We start from the raw sequence: 23844 nt of genomic DNA, 5'->3' as shown, positions 1-23844 counted from the left end.
TCCCACTGTCCCAGGAACCTAGTCACCTGGACCACAGCTGTCTTCCCAACCCCCAGCTTTGGGGATACGATTAATCCAGTACAGGGCGTCTGTGCTGGCACAACCACCAGGCATCCTGCCTGTGAAGACTAGGCCAGTCACATCCTCCTCCCCACTCCCAGCGCAGCCTCGCGGACGCTGACCTGCCATCCTCCCCACCTCCTCTTTTCCAGATGTTTCTCCACCCCAGGCCAGATGTTGCCTCAGTCCCATCTCTGGGAGGATTTATTTTGGGAGCCAACATACCACCCACTTCCTACCAATTTCACAATCAATAAAGCTCACTCATTAGCCCTCCTCCTGGGCTCTGAACTTCCAGGAGGTTTTGAAAAGGCAGAGCTGAGGAAAGGGGATGGGGGTGCTTAGGTGCCAAGCCCCATTTGTTCCTGTCATGCTGTGTGACCTTGGGGGAAGTGCCCTCCCTCTCTGGGCCTCGGGTGGTTCATCCATCCAGCAGATTCAGATACAATGGGCTCTGCTGGTGGCTGATGTCTAGAGTAGGGGAGGGGACATTCTAGGCTATGAGGACTCAGTTTAGGCATCTCCTCCTCTATGAAGTCTTCCATGTGCCTTAGGGTAAGTCAGAGCCTCCCTCCCTGGACTGACAGTCCCTGCTTCCCTCTATCTGGCACAGCTGAGACACTTCTCCTTTGGGTCTTGAGGGCCAGTTTATCCATGCTACTGCCTAAGGGATGGACAGTGGCCACTGGAGCCAGGTTGGGGAGTGGCCTGGGGCAGTTGAAGAGGGTCACAGTCTCCCCCAGTCTGCAACCTCATCTGTGGTGTTGGGATGGGTCAGAGAGAAGCTTAAAGGTTTCTAGAAGACACCTTGTCCGGCCTCCTGACTCCAGACAGGACACTTTAACTTGGCACAGATCCATTCATCTAGGCTGAGCCCCATTTCAGCACCTCCCAGACCTGGCATCAAGGAAGTTCTGCATGTCTACTTTCAATCCTTCCTGCTGTACATATTCCAAAGCCCACCTGACTCCACTATGTCCTAGCTATTATCCTAGGTGAATCCATTCCATTATCTGAGACATGATCTTTCCAATTAAGCTCTAAAGCTCTTTCTGTCCCAGACATTCCAGGATTCCTATATAAGTTCATTTTGGGGGCTTAGCTTCAGTCCTCCTCCTCCAGGAAGCCCTCTCAGAACACTCACCCAAACCCTTCACGGGGGGAGGGGGGCCCTGCTTCTTCTTTCCTTCTCAACCCTGTAGGTACAGCAAGGAGCTGGACAAAGGTTTAGGGGGGCAGGGGAAGCGTGGGACAAGGTACCTACCACTCTGGGCAGCACAGCTGACAGGGCCTCTTTGACAGCCCATTGCAAGCCTGCAATGTCGATGACGGAGCCCAGGCTCAGCAAAGCATCCTGAAAGAGAGGAAAGGGCAGTGAGGGCCTTTTCCAGGCAGGCCAGGGCAACCCCCCTACCCAGGTGGCTGGGAACACAAATCCCCAGCTTAAACCAGAGCCCAAGGCTTGCAGACACTTGAATCCCAGGATCTTAGGATCTCAGAATCCAACCAGTCTTAAGGCCCTAGAATGTCCAAGTCCCCTCATCTTACAGATGGGGAGACTGGGGCTCAGAGAAGGGCCAGGGACTTAGCAAAGAACTCACAGTGAGTCAAGAGGTCAAGTCTAGACTAGACCCCAGGTCTCTTGTCCTTCAGACAAGGACAACTCAGGAAAGCAGGGAAAGTACAAGCTTCCACATTAATACAAAGCAAAACAAGCAAACAAAAAACCCCACATTTGAATCCTAGCTCCACTATTTATTAGCAGTGGGCATCTTGGTCAAGTCACTGAGCCTCAGTCTTCTATCTGTAAATCGGGGGCAACTGAGGCTATCTCCCCCTACAGGCTAATGTGAAGATAAAATGAAACTGAGTCCTAGAAGTGCCTCACAGGGTGCCCACACACATAGGTGCTCAGCTAAACATTTGCTGAATCTGAGTCCCACTCAGTTTCCTGAGGAGGGAGGTGGTTCACACAGTCTCGTTTGTCAGCCTAGTGAGGGGCTGGGAGTAGCAAGAATCCAAGGGGTGCATGAGCCCACAAGATGCGAGAAACACGGGCCAGCCCCTGGCAAGATAGGAGGAGAAGGAGAGATCAGCCTTGACTGCCTCACAGCCTTCCCGTCCCAGGAACAGTCCCCGTCCTTGGAGAGCCGGAACAGAGACAAGAAAGGTCCCTGCTTCTCGCTCTATTAACTTGGCCAGAACCATGGGGATCAAAGAGAAAGGTAATGGAACAGAGGATCCAGGGCCAAGGCAGAACTGTGACTCATACCATCCACTCAGCTATGCCTTCCCCACTAGCCCCTGGAAGTTCTTTCTGATGGTTTCCTTGTGGATGGCTGAGTTCATAAAGCAAAGTGATTAACTAACTGTAGGATGCAGGACACATGGCGTGGCCCCATTCTTGTGAAAGTGATATGAGATTGAGGGTCTTAGTGGACCACAGGCTCAGCATGAGCCCGTAGTGTAAATGTGGCTGGTAATACATTAAAATGCTGAAACTGCCAGCCGTATTAATAAAGATCCATTAACCTAAATAGAGAAGATGAGAGTTCCTCCACTGATTCAATCATCCCCAGTGCATTGTGTCCCAGGTAAGGACAAGATGAGACTCATTCAGAGGAGGTGACCCATGTAAGGAGGGAACTGGAAATCAAGTCCTGCATGTCACTAAGCTTGGAGAGTCTAGGGGTGCCTAGCCTGCAGCAGAGCAGAACCCAGGGGTCTCAGTATTTGACTCCAATATCTCAGGCTTTCCTGGGCAGGGGGACTGGACTCTGTGGTCCTGGAGACAGCCTGGAGACCCATAGGATTTCACAGGAGGCTGGCCTTGGCCCAGTACGATGAAAGAACTTCTTCTAGGCAGAGCCACGCTGCACAGGCAGAGGCCACCAGGAGAGAGGAAGTGAGCTCCCCATACCTGGGGGTATGCAAAAATGGCTAGATGCCCATTTTTCAGAGTGGCTACAGAGGGGAGTCCTGCACTGGGGTCCAGATGAAGCCTAGGGTCCAAGCTTCAGCTCCAGATTTCACCTTGCATCTTCTTGGCTTCAATTTCCTCCCCTACGCCACCTCCCACTCCCACCCAGTCCTGTGTTGCAGGATGGGGGGCAGTAATGGGCTGTCTCCCCCAAATGCTCACTTGGCATTGCTTTCTTGAACCCCCAACTCCTCCTTTATCCCCCTCACTGCTCAAGTGAAGATACATTTTGGTCATAAAGATGTGTCTCCATCCTAGGACATCAGAAGTTGCGCATTGCAAACAATACAATCCCCAAATTGGATCAATTCTCCTTTGACCCTCAGGCACTCCTCATCACAGTTCACACACCCTCAGCACCACACATACCCAGCCACACAGCCACAAGCCTTCACGTCCTCTCAGAAATACCCCAGCCTGCCTTCAGACACCCTCCAGGTACACGTACAGGTTCACACAGGTGCAGCTACTTCCTTATGGAGTCACAAGGCCAGGACTCAGCAACACCTGCACGCACAGTATACACATGGGCTATTGTGGCCTTTCGAGGTCAATTCTGCAGACTAAAGCAGGGAGGAAGAGCTGATGCCCCAAATAATCCCCAACTAAAATCTGTCAACCCAGGCTCCTCAGACTGGGGTTCCCAGGGCTTGGCTCCAGAGGTGGTGCTGGTTTAGGTCTGTTCCTGCCTGGAGACAGTGGGGATGGACAAGCTAAGCCCTGAGGGGCCCTGCCCTCCAGTGGAGTTTATGTGTATAGTGTGGAAGTTGGAGAAGAGGGGCCAAGGTGATGGAGTAAACTCTCATGTAGGGATAGACATTTCTCAAAGCCATAGACTTGGGACAGCTAAGTGTCCCCACTTGACAGATGAAGAAACTGAGGCTCAAAAAGAAGCAATGCCCCATCTGTGGTCAGCCAGCCAGTCAGGGCAGAGCCAGGTCCAGAACCCACGACTCTGGATCTCCAGCCTCTCTCTTGCTTCTGCTCTGCACCGACCCCCAGCTCCCTCCTCAGGGAGCTTAGAGAGAATAGTTTGTCCTTTGTTCTGATTGGTGGCTCCTCGACCTGCCCTTTACTTGGATTGGGGAACGCCCTGAACTGTCCTTTACTGGAATTGGTGGGTGCCTGTCTGGCCTTTGCTTGGATTGGTCAGTTTTCTGTGACTCCTCAGGCAGAGGGCAGGATAATGGCAGTGAGGGGGGGAATGGGAAAGGAAACTTTGGGAGAGTTGGGGCAGCAGCGGGGAGGGGTCCTGAGTGGACTGGATGCAGACATGGCCCATGAAGCCCGGAGCTCTCTGCCTGGCATCCTTCTGTCCACCCACCTCCTGGCCCTGCCCTGCCTGCCCCAGGATGGGGTGTGTTGAGTGCAGGAACCACAGCTGGGAAAGGCCACTTCATACCTGGCCTTTAAGACTCACTCACATGCCAACTTCTCCTTGAATCTTCTCTGATCTCAAAGCAACTTCACCTCCTGCATCAACTCAGGGAGGAAATAGCTCAAATTCCAAAGTCCAAGGGGGGGCTCAGAGGACAGAGTGGCTGCCCCAGTGAAAGGAGAATCAATGGGGAGCAGCTGAGAATGGGAAGTAGGGAAATTCCCAATTTGGAGGCCCAGATGGGGACTAACAAGGCTCAAGTCAGAGGTTAAAACCCCAGAAATCTTAAAAAGATGAGGAAAGGAAAAGTACAAACAGAGCCATACCTGTTCTCACGAACGTCTACACATGTCATACATATACATACTGCCATGCACACACCCTCACACAAACACGCACACACACGGATAAAAACGCAACCCTATATACAATGCACACACAAATATGCACTTAGGCATGTACACACACGCACATGCAAACACACTCACACACACACAGCCAGGCTCAGGGTGAGGCGACAGAGGTCACGTTTCCTGCTTTTGCAGCTTTCCTGAACAGCCATCAGTATAAATATTGCAAAACAACCAGCAATCCCAGACTCCAGAGGAGAATCTGTGGTGTGTAGAAAAGCGCAGCGATTTCCAGTCCTGTCCCGGACTGACTATGGAAGCTCTGTGTGGCCTTGGTAGGCCCTTTCCTCTTCTGAGCCTCAGGTTCCTCATTATTAAAAATGGGTCCTTCCAGCTTGCAACATATAGTTCTATGATTTTGTGTTTTAGTTCAGTGAGGATGGGTGGATGGATATGTGAATGAATGGATGGATGGATGGATGGATGGGTGGATGGATGGATGGGTGGATGGATGGATGGGTGGATGGATGGAGTGGGTGGATGGACGGATGGATGGGTGGGTGGATGGATGGATGGGTGGATGGATGGATGGGTGGATGGATGGATGGGTGGATGGATGAATGAATGGATGGATGGATGGATGGATGGGTGGATGGATGGATGGATGAATGGATGGATGGATGGATGGATGGGTGGATGGATGGATGGGTGGATGGAGTGGGTGGATGGAGTGGGTGGATGGATGGATGGGTGGATGGATGGATGGGTGGATGGGTGGATGGATGGATGGGTGGATGGGTGGATGGGTGGATGGGTGGATGGATGGATGGGTGGATGGATGGATGGATGGATGGGTGGATGGACGGATGGACGGATGGATGGACGGATGGACGGATGGACGGATGGATGGACGGATGGACGGATGGACGGATGGACGGATGGGTGGATGGACGGATGGGTGGATGGATGGATGGGTGGATGGAGTGGGTGGGTGGATGGATGGATGGATGGATGGGTGGATGGACGGATGGATGGACGGATGGACGGATGGACGGATGGACGGATGGACGGATGGACGGATGGGTGGATGGACGGATGGGTGGATGGGTGGATGGGTGGATGGGTGGATGGAGTGGGTGGATGGATGGATGGATGGGTGGATGGATGGATGGATGGATGGGTGGATGGATGGATGGATGGAGTGGGTGGATGGACGGATGGACGGATGGACGGATGGACGGATGGGCGGATGGATGGATGGGTGGATGGATGGATGGGTGGATGGGTGGGTGGGTGGATGGATGGGTGGGTGGATGGATGGGTGGATGGATGGGTGGGTGGATGGATGGGTGGATGGATGGATGGGTGGATGGATGGGTGGATGGATGGATGGGTGGATGGATGGATGGGTGGATGGATGGATGGATGGAGTGGGTGGATGGACGGATGGACGGATGGACGGATGGGTGGATGGGTGGATGGGTGGATGGATGGATGGGTGGATGGATGGATGGGTGGATGGATGGATGGGTGGGTGGATGGATGGATGGGTGGATGGATGGATGGGTGGATGGGTGGATGGATGGATGGATGGATGGATGGGTGGATGGATGGGTGGGTGGATGGATGGGTGGATGGATGGATGGGTGGATGGGTGGATGGATGGATGGATGGGTGGATGGGTGGATGGACGGATGGACGGATGGACGGATGGGTGGATGGGTGGATGGAGCCTTTCTACTTTCCCCAGCTCCCTACCTGCAGCTGTATTGTTGGAGGTGGGTCCACTCAGCACTACAGACAGTGCCACTCCCACACACTAATCTTTCACCTCAGATACCAAGACAGGGGAGCCTGTTCTGAGTGAGGGCTCCTCTGGAGCCAGCGTTGGGGCTGGATCAGCCTTTCTGCACTCATTTGGACAGGGGAGAGGGTCTGGACAAAATTACTTCTAACTCCTTAATGGATTATATGAAGCCAGAGACCTTGGCCTTATCCCTTCTGGAGCCACTAGCACAGGCACGGATGGCCTTCTTGAAGGTCAGTGTCACTGTCACAAGCTAGTTTCCTGCCTTGTCTCCATGAGTCTCTATGTCTTTCCCCACCTCCACTGACCCTTCTATTGCTCTCCCCGCTGCCTGGAACCTAGAGCCCACCCCTCGCTCTCTGGAGGGAAGCCTCCTAGTGCCCCCATGGCGGCCTAGGAGAAGGTAGTAACATCAAACCCAACACTCAGGGGCCTCCTAAGACAAGCTGTGTTACCGGGACTGGCCATACATACTGACTTACCCAGCTCTGCCTGTGCTAGGTCCTGTGTGGCCTGGGGTTGCGGGCGCCCTCCCTCTCTGGGCTTTGGTGTCCTTTTCTCTAAAGGGGGGACCTTCAAGATCCCCCAGGACTTTGGAGTCCCTCTCCCTCTCTATTCCTCCTTCCTTCCCCCTGGGGCTGTGTGTCTCTCTCAGGCTCTGTCTCCCTGATCTCTCCGAGTGTGTCGTCTCTCTCCTTTTCTCCATGCTTCCCTCAGTTGACGCCCATCTCTGTCACAGGCTGCTCTCCTGTCTCGTCTCCAAGAATCTCAACGCCTTTTCCCACCTCCAAATCCTCTCTCCTCTCAGATGGCTTCTGCCCTCTCTCTCCTGTATGGTTCTGCCCCTCCCCCCAACTCCTGGCTCTCCTGCCCACTCCTCCCCCAAACCTCTAAGTGGTTACCTTGAAAACTTGGGGAGAAAGCCCCTGACCCAAGATAGGCACCCACAGGACAAGGGAACCCAGGAAAGTGGCCATGATGAGAGAAACCAGGGGTGCCAGGGCAGATGCCATCTATTCTTCTGCTTCCTGCCTCCCATTCTGGTGGGCATTATACACAGTCTCTTCTCTTCCCAGAGAACAGGGCCTTCAAGGGCAAAGGCACACATCTGTCTCTGAGCCCAGCATGTGCCTGGCACTTGTAAGCCCATCTGCTCCGCCGGGGTGACTGGCAGAGCTCTCCCAAAGGAGGCCTCCTGGAGGCTCAGGCCAGAGAAGCCCCTGTGGGCTGGGCGTCAGACCCCAGCCGAGCCCGAGCACCCCAAGCTTACTCTGTGACTCTCACTGTCCTCAGAGCGTGTCTGGCCCTATAGAATCAGGAGACAGCCAGGAAGCAGGAGAGGCAGCCCCATCTCCTCCCTCCCCTCCTGCCGGCCCAGACCTGCCACCCGCCCAGGAGCTGCCTCTAACAGACACTGGTGCCTTAAATACGCCAAGAGCCGCCCAGGAGTGCTAAGGTCTTGCAGCCCCAGACCTCCCCTCAACAAGGCTGAGCTGGACCAGGGGCAGGAAAATAGAGGAAAGAGGCTTGGTGACCCTTGGGAGACCTGATCTGAGGAAGCGACAGGAGAGAGACCCAGGCCACAGTTGGACAAGCTCACATGTCAGGGCCCTGCTTGAGTGGGGTATCAGGCTTTGGGGGAGAAAAGGCACCTTTCTCAAGCACCTACTGTGTGCTAGAGGTGTCCATCAGTGGTTCTCAAACTTGACTGTGCACCAGAATCCCCTGGAGGGCTTGTTAATATCCAGCTTGCTGGCCCTACCCCCAGAGTTTCTGATACAGTAGGTCTTGGATGAGGCCAAGAATTTGCATTTCCAACACATCCATAGATGCTGCTGCTGCTGCTGCCGCCCCAGGGACCACACTTTGAGACCCAGCGACACACACTCTCTCTCATCCTCCTACCAACCCTGGGAGGCACCTGTGCTGACCACACCGTTTTAGAGCTGAGGAGACTAAGGATCAAAGGGGCGGGGCCTTGCTCAGGTGAGAATGACCCAGCTTCTGGCAGCAGGTCCGTGCCACTTCCCTCGCACGAGGGGGCTCCTCAGAGAAGGTCCCCAGAGAAGGCAGAGGCAGGCGTCCTGGAAGGAGCGAGGGGGGACAGTGGGGTGACATGGGGCCGGGGTGTGTGGAAGGGGCTTCTTGGAGCTCAGGGGCCCAGCCCTCAAGGAAGGACCTGCCTTTCCCCCTTCCTCCTACCTCTCCTTCTCTTCCTCTCCTCCCTCCTCTGGGTCCCCCCTTTCCCCTCCCCCACCCCTCGCAGACTCTGGCTTCAGTTGTTACTCCAACAGGGCCGCGTCCCCAGCCTCCGAGCCACACTGGAGACACGTGCACTGTAGAATACACCTGAGCCCGGTCCTGGCGCTCCCCCACCCCGTCCCCCAACCTCCCCGATGAGCTCGGCCCCATCCTGTGGGCTCCTTCCCTCCAACATTTACACACAGCTCCTTCCGGGACCCTCACCATTTCTAAGCCAGTCTCAGCTTTTACTCTAGCTCCTGCCTCCTCCAAAATGCCCTCCCAATTGTCCCAGGCCCCCCTGGATTCCTCAAGGGCTAGGTTTGGGGTTGGACGAAGGAGAAGGGGAAGGAATTGGGGAGGGAAGGCAGGAATTGTATGAACAGTCAGCTCTCCGAGGACCTGACTCGCTGGGCCCCCTCGGTCCCTAGCACAGGGTCTGGGGTGAGGAAAGGATGGGGTGAGGGAACAGCAGAGTGGGAAGAGGGAGGAAGGGCAGAGCCCAGTGTGCGAGGGGGAAGATGGTCTCGGGGGGAGTCCAGGACAGGCTCAGGGCTTCTCCCCTAGCTCCCCACGTCCCGCTGCCTCGTCCACAGGGCAGAGCCAATAGCTGCCTCCACTCCCATCGCCCACAGTCTTCTCGATGCCACAGTCTTCCTCCCCAGCACATCAGTAGCATCCCCTCATCACTGCTGTCCCAAATACCTGATGCCTCTCCTGCCCTTGATTCCTGGGCCAAGGGCCCGTGTGGGCAGAGTTCGGCACAGCGGGCTGGCAGGTATAAGCTGGCTGTGAGTCAGTCATACCACAAAAGAAAAGCCTGGGCAGGAAGGAGGTGGGCTCCCCGACCCCAGTGGTGTGCAAACAAGGACAGGGGCCCTGCTAGGGAGTCTGTGCCATGAGAAAGGACTTGATGAGCCTGGCTGGCCTCCAGCTCTGGGTTCCATGACTCTTAATGTCTTCAAACCCTCCTCAGCCTCACCCACTCCGTGGCCTTCAGTGTGGGCTGGGAGCTGGACAAAGCAAGTCCAGGAGCCTCTGAGAGGCAGGCACAGTGGCCCAAGCTGGAGAGGAGGATGGAGCTGAGTGACCCAGTGGACTAGCATCAGAAAAGAGTTAATGTCTCTCAGGAAATGATGGCTGAAGGAACAACTGGATACATGAATGAATGAATAAATGAGCCTCCCACCCAGGGGCTCGTACAGCCCTGTGCTCCCCATGATGGCATGGCATGCAGAGTTGCCACTACTGTCCATCTGGCTCCCCGATCAGATTGGGGGTTCTTAGAGGGCAGAGGTTGTGCCCTATTCCTCCTGGGGACCCCGGTATCATGCAGCCTGTCACAGGTGTCAGGAGGTGTTTGCTGAGCTATAAAATGATAGCTGGACTCCGAGTGCCCAGGGCTGTTGGGCTGTGAAGGGTATATGCCATTACTAAGCAGAGGGATGGACCCCATGACTCCCAGAGGTCCCCAGGCCAGAGAGACAGCTGCACCCTCTCAAAGTCTCCCAAGTCTGGCACAGTGACTGTCTTAGAGGAGCCTAAGGTATGAGGGTGCCTTGTGCTGAGAACTTTTGGCAACCTTTCCAAGGCATCTCTGCAGGCCAGGAGGCCCTTCTGCCTCAGGATCACCTCCCAGTGCAGGCTGGGTAGGGGACAGCATGTCAGGAAGGAGGGGCTCTTCCCTGAGAGGAACACTATCTTTATCACCTTCTTTCATGAAGGCTCCTCCAGGCAGCCTTCCTGGGTGGGTCACTTGTCCTCTTCCCAGGCCTCCGGAGAATTCCCACAGGATCAGAGTCTACAGGGCCCCAGGCCTATGGAGCCAAATCCCCAGCTTGATGAGGGTAGACTAAGACCAGGAGAGGCAGGAAAGGACTTGCCCAGGGTCTCACGTGGAGTCAGGAGGCCTTTGCCCCAGTCCAGAGGCCTCCGGGACACACTAGGCTCCCACCCTGCTATGCACTGTTTGTCTTAGTGGCCCCTCCAGTTCCTTGCCTTGGCCAGCGGATGGGCTGAGCCCCTCTCAGGTGCAGGGTGGAGCCGGGTGCCCTCCTCCAGGCCAGGGACAGGGCCTCGTGTCTCTCCCTCTGTGCCAGACATGGTACCCACAGTGGGAGGTAAATGCTGGATGGCACTGGCCTGGCCCAGGGTCAGTGTGGGCCTGCAGAGGGCAGGGAGGAAGGGCTAACCTGGGGAGGGGCTGCTGGGAGTGAAGGGCGGGCAGGTCTGGCAGAGCATCTCCTCCAGCACAAGACCGACAGCAGGAGACAGAGCGGCTGCCACTGCCATGGGGCTCTCCTGGCTCTGACCTGAGCTCTCTGTTTCCCTCCCAGCCTTCCTGGGTTCTCCATATCTGTCTTTCTTTCTCTCAGTCTGTTCTTCTCTGGTATGTGTCTCTCCCACAGCCTCACTGTGGGTCCCATGACTGTACTTGGCTCTGTCTTCAGGGCCTGGCCCATCCCAGCTGTTCCCCAAATCCAGGCATGGGGCGTGGGGGTTGGGAGGGAGGGTGAGTCTGAGAAAGAGACTGGGACAGAGATGAGGACCGATTCAGAGGCAGAGGGACAGACACAAGAGCCAGGAGGGGACCCTGGGGACAGGGCTGGGGAGGCCGGGCTGGCCAGGGTCTTCAAGCCTCCCCAGTCCCGAGGACAAAGCCAGAATTGGAGGGAGGAGCGGGGTCCACCCTTTCCCTCTGCACTGGCTCCTGGCCCCCCTTCCTTCTCCCTGCCCCTGCAGGAATGTGTGAGCACTTTAATTGTTCCTAAAAATAGTCCCACTGTATTGGGGGCTGGAATGAGAAATCTTCTGGGCAGCGTTCATCTCAGGCATGTCCCTGCCTCTGGGCTCCCAACCACTCTGTTCCCTAGAGCGGGGGGCCTTTCTGAGCCTCCCCCAACCCGTAGCTGCAGTGCTGTATTCCTCCCTTGCAGAAGCCTGCCATGGCTCCCAGGGCCCTGGGATAGGCTCTGAGCTCCTGCACCTGCTGGAGTTGTTTGTGAAGCACCTCAGACGAGGCCACTGCTGTTCCTGCTGACACCCTGGTCCAGGCTCCACGCTCTAGACTATTCCCAACTCTCCAGCCTTAAGCCCCCAACCCCTTCATCCCCCCACCTCCAGGCCTTGGCTCCTCCTTTTCCATTTCCTGCACCAGATGTCCTCTCTTCTCCCCTCCTGTCCTTCCAGGCAGGGGTTCCTAACCCCGGGGCCGCAGACCTGGTACTGGGCTGCAGCCTGTTAGGAACCCGGCCACACAGCAGGAGGTGAGTAGTGGGCGAGTGAGCAAAGCTTCAACTGCCGCGATGCACCCCATCACTCGCACTACCGCCTGAACCATCCTCCCCCCGCCCTCGTCCGTGGAAGAATTGTCTCCCACGAAACCGAAACCGGTCCCTGGTGCCAAAAAGGTTGGGGACTGCTGCTTCCAGGCTCAGCCCAGGTCTGCCCCAGTGCCCCACCCCTGCTGTGCTATCCTGCTCCCTGGTCCTGTTCTCATCCCCACCTCCCCTCCACTGTTCCCCTTGGCAGATCAACAAGGGCTGAGCCTCTCCGCGCCACCGCTGCCCCGAGCAAAGCTCTGAGGTGCGGCCCTTCTCCAGGGAAGGGGACACTGGGGAGACACTGCAGGCTCTGGGGCCCCACGCCCTGCCCTGAACCCTGGACCTTACTGGCCCCTCCATCTCCCCACCCCAGCTTTGGTTTTCTCTTCTGCACCCCGGGCCTGGAATGTCTCTCCATTTCAGTCTCCGGGTGAAAGCCCATCTAGTCTCACCTCCTCTCTGCCTCCATTTTTCAGATGGGGGAACCGAGCCCCAGAGAGGGGCATTGACGGGTCCACAAGTCCACAGGAAGCTGGCCGTGGGCCTCGGTCACACCGCATCATTACGCAGGGTCCCCTCGCTGGGGCTCCAGAGGCAGGGCTCCTCACACAACCCACCAGCCCACCACCCCGCCCGGGCAGACAGGCTGGCATCCAAAATCATTTGCCTTTGGAGGGCCCAGGAAGCCACAGAACAAACATCCGGAGTCTCTGGAACTTCTCCTACTCTCCTTCCTCATATCCTCATATCTCAAGGATCCGGGAGCAACCGAGTGCGTGTACACACACACACACACACACACACACACACACACACACAGCCCAGGGCCGGGTAAACATGTGAGCCCAGGAGATCTCACGTGACTGTTGTGCCTGTGAATCTGTGCAGGCCCTTTAGAGGCCCCCAAACCCTAAAAAGATGAGGATGTACCCCAGTCTCACCAGACCTTATATAAATTTTGTCTTGGAAATGAACATTAAAATCACATTTGTGTGACTTTTCTGATTGCAAAATTCTGAACACACTCATCACAACTGACTTCTTTTCCCACTTTGTAGGCCGCTCCTGCTTTGCTAGAGACCTAAGCACATGTGTGGCCTGCCCATTAGTTGTCCATGATGCATGTCCCTACAGGCCATCATGTAACCACAGCAGAATATGGCCCTTGGGTTATTAGAAGGATATCTGTGTGAAAGCATGTGGTTCTGGGACTCTGGGAGAATGTGTGTGAAAGTGTAAATGTGTGAGCACCCCTGAGGCACCATCTGTGCACAAGCCATCTGCACGTACGGCTGCCCGTACATGTGTGATGTGGGTTGTCAGTGTCTGTGTGAGCCTAGGTGTGTGCAGCAAGTGTGTAGCTGTCTGTGGAACTGTGAGTGCACCAGTGGCTGGTTTTGTCTCCGAGCAAGTGAATGAGTTTATGGTTGAGTGTTGGCATCTGTGCCTGTGGGGGGTTTGATTCTCCTGCCCCGTGGACCCCACCACCTCCTCCATCACCTCTGCCAGACCTGGGCTCACATCCCTACCCTGCCACACAACACCTGTGTGGCACTGGACAAGCTTTTCACCTCCCTGGGCTCAGTTTCCTCATCTATAAAATGGTGCCTTCTCCCAGAGCCACTGGGAAGACTCAAGTGGAACCATGAGGTCCTGCCTAAGCTGTTCCCAGCTAGGGGCTAGGCCACCTCTGTGCAAGTTACAAAGAGGTGACCCCAACCCTCTGGGCAAATGCAGCCTGAGGGGCAAGGATTGGTGGGGGAGAATGAGCTGGGTTTTAGTGCCACCCTGCCTCTGTTGGAGCCCTGTGCAAGCAAGGTACAACCTGCGAGGTTAGAAGCTGTGGCCCTGCAGGTGACCAAGAAATACCAGCTCCCTTTCTTCCTGCCCTTGCTCCAGGTATGCTGCCTGGCACTAGAGGGTCTCTGACTCTGGACAGAGATGAGGCTCTGAGGATACCTGCCCCCTCCTAACTCCCCCTAGGGTTCTGTCCCCTTCACCCACCCTCTACCCCACCCTTTCCAAAGCCCAAGAGAAGGCCCTACGGAAGCCATAAGGGGGGACTGACCAGATCTGGGATGCAGAGACCAGCTATGCTGGCCAGAGGCTCAGAGACTACCCCCCACCCCACTCTCATTGTCAGACAGGGAGACTGAGGCATGGAAAAGGGCCAGGGACCCTCCAGGGTCACAAGTGAACCCGGTCATTCCAAGCCTTTGTCTCAAGATCTCTGTGGCTGGAGTTGGGAAGACCCAAACTCTGGACTCTTCTGGCTCCAGAATGGAACCCAAGGGAGTGGGTGGGGTGGGTCCCTCCCAAGAGACAGGCACTTCCAGATCTGTGCTCTCAGCTACTGGGGTGGATCTCCTACCCATCCCCACCCACCCCACCAGGGCCAGATCCCCTACTGGTGTGATTAACCAAATTATGGCATTTTTTTCTTGAGCAAATTGCATCGGCCTAATTGAATGAGGCTGCAGGAGCCTGGGCTGGAGGCTGAGAGCGGGTGAGGACGGCAGGAGCCAGGGAGAGGAGTGGGGGGGAGCAAGCTGGGGTGGGGAGGCCCTGACAATGCCGAGCAGGGGACAGAAGGGGCGGGAGAGGGAGGGCTGAGGGCACAGAACACATCATTCATTCTGTGCACCCTCTCTGTGCACCCACTGGCGCTCCCATCACACCAGGTGTCTGGGCACACGGATTTGAGGGGTGGTCTCCCCAAGAGACCACTGAGCATTTGCTCAGTGCCAGGCACTGTGTTCATTTAAAAGCACCATTTCACGTAATCCTCCCAACCACCCTATTTTATACTTGAGGGAATTGAGGCTCAAGAGATAAAATAACTTGCTAAATATCACAGCCAGACAGGGCGGTCTGACACCATAGCTTAACAGGTACCTGCAGCGTCCCACTACCGAGCTCCCGCCCTGCCTCCAGGAAGCCTTCCTGGAGAGTTCAGAGAAAGGAACAGGCCTCATGCCAGCTCATACTTGGGCCCAGACACCATTTCTGTCCCCATCGAGCGTTTCTCCTTGTCCACTCTGTGATGTCTGTCCTCTGTCTGACGGTCAGCAGCTGAGGCTGGCGCTGATCCGACATGATCGCACACATCCCCGTCAACCACAACACACCGCAATCCCTCTCATTCCCATGCGGCATCCACTCTGTGTCATACTCACCACCTCAGGGCAACACACAGGGACACGATCACTGTCACCTTCATATGGCATGTCCCACATACTCAGTGACACACAATCACTTCACAGTGTCCACAGTGTCACACATCACTGTCACGGGGCCACACACAGTGAAACTATCACTTTTGCCCTCAATCAGGGTGGCCCACCTTCAGCGTCACACACAATGTCTCAAGGTCCCCAGTGTCACCCTCACACAGCCTTACACATACAGTTCCAAGCTGGCTCTGTGTTGCACTGTCTCATTTCAGCGTCATCCAGGACCTTCTGACCTTAAAAATATCCACCTTTGGTGAAATGACATCATGTCTGAGATTTGTGTTAAAATACTTCAGCAAAGCAACCTACAAAATGGGAGAAAATATTTGCAATCATATATCTGATAAGGGGTTAGTATCCAGAATATATAAAGAAGTCCTACAGCTCAACCACAAAGCAAACAAACAACCTGATTTTAAAATGGGCAAAGGCCTTGAATAGACATTTCTCTAAAGATGTACGAATGGCCAACAAGCACATGAAAAGACGCTCAGCAGCACTAATAATCAAGGAATGCAAATCAAAACTACAATGAGGGGCTTCCCTGGTGGTGCAGTGGTTAAGAATCCGCCTGCCAACACAGGGGACATGGGTTCGAGCCCTGGTTCGGGAAGATCCCACATGCCACAGAGCAAGTAAGCCCGTGTGCCACAACTACCAAGCCCGCGTGCCACAACTACTGAAGCTGGGGTGCCTAGAGCCCGTGCTCCACAAGAAGAGAAGCCACTGCAATGAGAAGCCCGCGCACCGCATCGAAGAGTAGCCCCGGTTCACCGCAACTAGAGCAAGCCCATGTGCAGCAACGAAGACCCAACGCAGCCAAAAATAAAAAAATAAAAAATAAATAAATGTACTTTAAAAAACAGGAACCGCAATGAGATACCACTTCACACTCATTAGGATGGCTGCTATTAAGGAAAAAAAAGGACTTCCCTGGTGGCACAGTGGTTAAGAATCCTCCTGCCAATGCAGGCGACACGGGTTTGAGCCCTGGTCTGGGAAGATCCCACATGCCGCGGAGCAACGAAGCCCGTGCGCTACCACTACTGAGCCTGCACTCTAGAGCCCGCGAGCCACAACTACTGAGCCTGCGAGCCACAACTACTGAAGCCCGCAGGCCTAGAGCCTGTGCTCCGCAACAAAAAGAAGCCACCACAATGAGAAGCCCGCACACCGCAACGAAGACCCAATGGAGCCATAAATTAATTAATTAACTAATTAATTAAAGAAAAAAGAAAAAAAGTGTTGGTGAGGATGCGGAGAAACTGGAACTTGGTACACTGTTGGTGGGAGTGTAAAATGGTACAGCTGCTGTGGAAAATAGTATGGTGGTTCCTCAAAAATTAAAGATTAAGTTACCATATGACCCAGCAATTCCACTTCTGGTTATATATCTAAAAGAATTGAAAGCAGTGTCTTAAAGGGCTATTTGTACACCCATGTTCACAGCAGCACTATTCATAAAAGTCAAAAGGTGGAAGCAACCCAAGTGCCCATCAATGGATGAACTGGTAAACAAAATGTGGTTTATTCATGCAATAGAATATTATTCAGCCTCAAAGAGGAAGGGAATTCTGACATATGTTATAACATGGCATGGATGAACCTTGAGGACATTATGCTGAATGAAATGTCAGTCATGAAAAGACAAATACTGTATGATTCCACTTAATATGATATACCTAGGATAGTCAGATTCATAGAGACAGAAAGTAGAAGAGTGGTTACCTGGGGCTGGGGGGAGGGGGAGATTGTTTAATGGGTATAAGTTTCAGTTTTGCAAAGTGAAAAATGTTCTGGAAAATGGCTGCACATCAATGTGAATGTACTTAACACCACTGAACCCTACATTTAAAAACAGTTAAGATGGTAAATTTTATATTATGCACATTTTATCACAATTAAAAAAAATTTTAATAATGTATTTCAAGAAAGGAAAATGAAAAGAAAAGAGGGGTAGATGAACTAAATATGTCTAAATCTTAATAACTGCTAGATTTGGGTGAGGGGTATATGGCAAGCATATTGTATTCTTCTCCCTCCTATTGTGTGTTTAAAATATTCCATGATAAAAAAAAATTGTACTCTCCCTTGACCTCACACATCTTTGCAGCAACCATGCCTCTCCTCTGCATCCCTTCACAGTGGAAGGTCTCCAAAGGGCTGACTATGCTCTGTCTTCACCTCCACTTACCACCTGCACAGGCCATCTGGCTTCTGGCCCCACCCTGTCCCCAACAGGGTTCTTGCCAACAGGGTTCTTGCCAGGCTTATTTAAGCACGTGGCCCAGCCCAGCACAATCTCCCTGATCCCACCTTACCTGACAGCGTGGCAGCCTCCCTCCCTGGTGAACCTCTCCCCTCCCGTGACGTCTGGCTTCACCTGTCTGGTCTCCTCCACCTCCCTGGCTGCCCCTCCTCTGTCTCTTTGCTGCTCCCCTTCACCTCAGGGCTCAGTCCTCATTCCTCACCTCTTCTCTCACTACGCTCTCTCCCTAGGTCATCCCAGCAAGGTCCAGGGTTTAATAAAGCAGCTCTGCCTGCTGACTCCTAAATATATCCCCAACCTGGCCTCTGCTGCCCACTGGATGTCTTCACCTGGATGTCTGACTTACATCCGAAACAGGTCTGTCAGTTTCTGCCTCCTTGTCCTCCCCCATCCCATGAACCCTGACCTTCCCCGAGTCTTTACCCATCCCAGTAACATCTCCACCAACCATCCCTTGGTTCTTCAAGCCAGAAACCTGGCAGCCATCCTCCCTTTTTCCTTCTGGTTCATCCTCCAATTCATCAGCAAGTTCAGTCATTTCTACCTGCGAATATCTCCAAGGTTTGTCCATTTCTCTCCAACTCTGCCCACCCCTTAGCCCAGGCACCACCATCTCCTGCCTAGGGGGCTGCAGCAGCCTCCGACTGTCTGCCCGTCTCCTCTTGGCCCCTCCAACAGGTCCCCCACATCCACTCTGCAGCCAGAGTACAGACTCTTTCAAAATCATAGACTGGATCACGTCATTTCCCTGCCTGAACCCGTCGGGCTCTTCCCATGACAGTATCACACACAGGGTTGTGTGTTCACAGTTCACGTTGTCACAACCATTACACACAGCATCACACATTCAATGTCAGGGTCAGGGTCACACAGTATCACACCCTGGTTTTCACACACTTGATGTCACTCTGTGTTACGCCCTTGGTCGCACACTCAGACTCACCATATGCCTGGGGCCCACACTGACCATTCAGTGTCAGACACTTGAGCTCCAAACTCAGGACCACACCTGTTATTGCACAGTGTCATTCATCTGTGTTTACATATTTCATCCTCACGGTGTCACACCCTCAGTGTCACACCTGGTCACTCAGCATCACAAAATCAGTATCACACAGTATCAGTGTCACACACTTGGTGGCACATCCAACTGTCTCACACAGTCTTGGACAAGTGGTGTCAGACACTCGCTATCACTCAGTGTCACATACTCAGTGTCACACGCAGTGACTCACTCACTCTTCACACAGTATCCCATGATTTCACAAGCTCAGTGTCACACCGCAGAATACCCGCTGCCCCACAATCAGTGTCTCAGTGACACCCTCAGCATCACCCTGGGTCCCACAAGCTCCCCCCCGCCCCGCTGGGTCCAGTCGCCAGAGCTGCTGCCCCATGTCAAGGCTGCTTCCTGTTGTTGTGCTCAGCCACTGCCTGCTCCTTCAAGGATTTCCTGTTGTCAGGGCCCCAGTCAGGCCTGGCCCAGCCTGGGATACACAGCCTAAAGCCCCAGAGCCAGCTGGCTGGCAGGAGCCCTGGGCCCCTCTACCTGCCCCTATCCTCGCTGGGCCCGTGGGATTTTCCCCTGTTCAATCAACCTGGATCCCCCGCGTACCTGGGCTTGTGCTGTGTCACTGAAAGGAGCTGACCTCTGGGCCCTGCCCCACTCCCAGAGTGCCTAGGCCTGTGCTTCCCAGACGGGGGACTCTTGGGCAGCCTGGACGCAGCTGTCTGCATTGTCTGAGTGGCTTGGGACAAGACCTTAGCTGGTCTGCGGGGCTCAGACTGAAGCTACTGGGAGCCAGAGGAGAGGGACTGGGCGTGAAAGGGGGAGGACACAGGGTTAGGGGGTTAGGGAGTTAGGGAAGGCTTCCCAGAGGAAGCCAGCTGAGAGCTGGGACAGACAAGGAAGTGGAAGAAAAGGCATCCCAAGGTGGGGGCAGCAGACAGGAGCCAAGGGTTGGAGGCAGGAACCGGAGGAGACAGGTTGGCAGAGATGAAGATAGGAATGTGAGAGGGCGTGAGGTTAGGCTGCCAGTTTCTCTCCCATCTGCTCCCTCCTCTCTCACACCAGCATTCAGACTCCAGCTCCAGGCCGGAGCCTCAGGGCATGCCCTTCCTGGCCCTGCCTTCGAGCCCCCCAGATTGCCCCTCAAGGCCACCAAGCCCCCTCACCTCCTGCCCCAGGCCAGCCCGCAGGAAGGACAGGCGGAGGCCAGCGCACGCTCCCCACACGGCCGAAGATAAATATTTCCCGGGAAACGGAACTTGTTCTCTCTGTGTTTACAGCAAAGGGCCAGGCAGAGTGGGGGGAGGGGAGGGGCCAGCCAGAGGAACCTCGTCCAGCCCTGGGGCCCACAGCACCTGGCCCAGCCTTGCCCCAGACCTGCTGTGTGACTCTGAGTCAGTCCCCACCTCTCTCTGAGCCTCCACTGCAGGCCCTCAAGGGGACCTCCCTGGGCTTTGGCCTGCCCACAAGCCTGGCCCAGCTTCAGCTGCATCTTCTCTGGGTGAAAATCCCTGGTGCTTGATGCCTCCCCATTCAGACTAGGCTTCTCTAATGGCAGGACCTGCATCTGCCCATCTCTGCCTTGTCCTTGGTCAGTCAGGGGTGTGGACAGATGGATGGACAGATAGACAGAGAAACAGGCTGTGGTAGCAGCTGAGACCGCCTCCCTGGCCCAAGTTCCTGCACACCCTGGGCCTGTGCAGCCCGACAGGTGGGCCCAGACAGATGGCAGGGCCTCGGGCCCCCAGGGATGCCAGATGCTATGGCCAACTTGTTGTCAGCAGCTCCCTCGGGGCTGTGGGGCATCAAGGAGGCCACTTGCTCCTGATGTGCGGAATCCAGAAGGAGGCTGGCACATCTGCCAGTTAGGAGCATTCGTTTAAGAATTTTAAATATGAGCCTGGAAAGTGCTGCCTGCAGCAGCCCTTCCAGGCTCGCCCCAATGCTCCCTGCATAGTAACCAGGGCTCCACTCACATGTCAGCCTTCTCCTGTGGAGACCTGGGGGCACTCTTCCCACAAACCCTTGCACAAGCTGCTTCTCTCACCTACAAAGCCTTTCCCAACCCCCATAGCAATCCTACCAGACAGGACCAGCTGGGCTCCTGCCCCTGCCTATGGCTGTCCCACCACGGGGGCCCACTTATTCACCATTGCTGGCCTCAGCCTCACTCCAGACTCTGAGACCAAGCGTTCCTCAGACCAGGACCCAGGGGCAAAGAGGTGTTTGGAGCTGGGTTCTCAGCATGGAGCCAGTCTCCTGCAGCACGCCCTGAGTCCTTGTTCCAGGCTCCTCTGTGTTCTTGGTCCCAGTCCTTTGTTGGTCCTTGTTGCCCTCAGGAGGTCCTCTCAGAAGTCAACCACATGGCTCTGACTATCCAGCTGATCTCTGGTCTCATCAGGGACCTTGACCCTCCCCATCCTTCAAAGTTCAAAGGCTGCCTCCTCCAGGAAGTCTCCAAGACTGCACCCAATACAGCAACTGCCCCCTTCTTAGAACTACTCCAACCGCACCCCACCCACCCACCCCCGCCCACAGCCATTCTCATTCCATCAGGAATCATTTATTGAGCATCTACTAAAAACCACATGGGCCCAGCAGAGAAAAAGGGGACTCAGCCTTGGTTCCTACCTGCCAGGTGTTTATAACTATGTGGGAAAGGATGTATAGCCATTACAACTACGTGGGAAAGGATATATAACCACATGGGGTAACAAGTTATCCCACTGTAAGCTCAGGGAAGCTTGGCGTTGTGAGTGCCCAGGATAAAGGAGAGGCTGACTTGAGCTGGATGGAGAATGCAATCTGAGAGGACTTCATAGAGGAGGTGGCATCTAATCTGAGGCTTGAAAAGGGAGTAGGTGGAGAAAAAAGGGAAAGGCATTCCAGAGAGAGGGGTCAGTGCGAACAAAGTCAGGGAGGTCAGGAAGAGTGGGTGTCCTGGAAGTGAGCACTGCCATGTCTGGGGGACAAGGGATGGACATGAGGAGGTCCAGCAGGCATGGCTGGCAATGCCATGACAAGGGTGTGGTCTTTCCTTACCCCATGGGCAGGAATAGAGGAGCCAACTCCAGGCAGAGCATTAGGGTGCTTAGCGTGGATACCTGTAATGTTGTCCATGTCTGCCTCTTCCCCAGCCCCTGCCCCAGCTGGGGCTCCCAAGCCCCCATCTAGGCTCTGAGAGCCAGCACAGAGAGGGCATGGACCCAGAGTGCTCAGCTTACTACTTGAACTGCCTCAGCCCTGACATCCAGAGAGAGCAATGGCCCTGGCGCTGAAGGAGGATTGCAGACTGTGCCTGAAGAGCCCCTCTCCCAAGCCGGCCAGCTGGCACAGGGGCCAGGGGGCCATCCCAAGCCGGTGTGCTGAACAGACGCCCGCTAGGTGGGAATGGGTCCTGGCAGGCCTGCTCTCGTGGCCGTCGTGCTGCCAGTGCCAGGAGAACGTGCTGTACCCACAGAACCTCCATGAACACCAGCCCAGCCCTGCAGTGCACCCTGTCTCACAGAGCACAGCTGTCTAGACCTGGCCCCAAGGATCTCACCCTTGAGGGAAGCAGGGAGGGTACCAACTCTCTCCAAGGACCTTCTGTGGGCCAGGCCTGAGGCAGGCACCTCACACATACTGTCTTTGTAACTTCTCCAAGCAGCTTTGCCCAATAATAGTGATTATGTCCAATAATGATGAAGCTTCTTATCCCCCTTTGACAGGTGAGGAAACTGATGCTCAGGTTGGTTAAGGGACTGGCCCAAGGTCACACACCTAGGAAGTGGTGAAGCTGGGACTTGAACTCATGCCCATCTGGCCCCATGGTCTGTCCACTGGATGAGGCCGTCATCTCCCCAGGTTCTGCTCCCTCAGGAGGGCTCTTCATCAGTCTCCCATCCCTCTTCCCTCTTTCCCTCCAGTGGTCCCAATAGTTTGAGCAACACCCTAGGGTCCCTATTCTCTCCAGTCCTATCCTTTCTATGTTGCATCAACCTGTTTCTCCCCAGCAGGGCTGAGTGTGGGCCTGGGTACTCGGAAAAGGGTGCTAAGTAAACCCAGAAACAAAGCAGACTCCGCCCAGAGGCCAGGAAGACCCCTGCCATCTTTGTGGTGGGTGTGGGGCTGGGGGGCAGGATGGAGCTAAGAACTGAGGGGCTCAAAGCCCAAGATCCTCAGTATGAGAGAGGAGGCAGCAGGACCCAGGCCAAGGAAAGGCAGAGGGAGCAAATGGGGATGATCTGGGGATGCCTCATGGGGAGGGGGAGAAAGGAAGGGCAGAACTTGAATTTGCAGGGAGCATGGCCAAGGGTCTAGGGAAAGGAAGCTATGAACAGAGGCATAAACAAGAAGCCTGGGCCTTACTCCTTCCCTTGGGACCCAGCTCCCATTGCCCAGGATGGTCTCAGCTTCTCCAAAGCTCCCTCCCCTCTCCACTTCCTGGGAGGATGACAAATCCAGTCTTTCCTAGCGGGTGGCAGCAGCTGCTGAGACACTGCTGGCTCCCAGGAATACCATCTGTCCCAGCTCTGGGGGGAGCCCCCACCCCATGGGGAATGCCGTAACCATAAATAAATTAATAATGACTTTCCTGTTCCCCTGCTCCCTCCCCCTTCCCCAGCGCCCAGCTGCAGGCGCACTCTCAGGGCTGGGCTCCGTGTCCCAGCAGTGAGCCCACGCTGACCCCACTAGGCACCAGGCCCTGTGTGAGCGTCTTCTGCCATCTCACCCGAGGGCAGGGAGACAGCAAGGGTTGGGCACGAGACACAGCTCCACTCTCAGCTCTGCCTCCGATTCACTCACTGTGTGACCCCCTGGGCTTCAGCTTCCCCAAAGTAGACGAATAACAGCCCCTGCCTCCCAGGGAGGTTGTGGGGATTAAACAGGGAAGTGTGTCTAAAGCTCCTGGCCCAGAGGAGGGGCTGATATGGCAACAGCCTCCCCTTCCTCTCAGCCAGGCCCTGGGCACAAAGGAGGCTCATCTGAGGTTTGCTGTTTGGTCCGATTTCATACACACCCCTCCTCTGTGCCAACGTTCACCACCCCCGGCCCACCCCATTTCTGCTGCTCAAGGCCCCACGGACACTGACAATTCCTATGAGGCCCCCCAAAGGCATGGTCAGGGGCTGGGATGGCACCCCTCATCTCAAAGGAAAGGCACTCGCTGAGCCCTCACCAGGTACCCTTAGGAGGGCGGTGGGAGACCCAG

General features: G+C 55.1%; 1 protein-coding gene across 1 annotated transcript in view; it reads right to left on the bottom strand.

Annotated features, from left to right (window-relative positions):
* The window catches only part of PDE2A (phosphodiesterase 2A), a 64815-nt gene that overhangs the window by 29082 nt on the left and 11889 nt on the right, over positions 1 to 23844 (bottom strand). The window contains exon 3 of the mRNA XM_082843855.1: positions 1325 to 1414. Within this exon, the coding sequence (XP_082699981.1) occupies positions 1325 to 1414 (90 nt within the window). The remainder of the gene's footprint in view (positions 1 to 1324; positions 1415 to 23844) is intronic.

Source organism: Leucopleurus acutus, assembly GCF_964270905.1.
Source record: "Leucopleurus acutus genome assembly, chromosome: 8".
In the NCBI taxonomy this organism is placed as follows: domain Eukaryota; kingdom Metazoa; phylum Chordata; class Mammalia; order Artiodactyla; family Delphinidae; genus Leucopleurus; species Leucopleurus acutus.
Note: the sequence above shows the minus strand (reverse complement) of the source record. Positions and strands in the feature narration are given on the sequence as shown.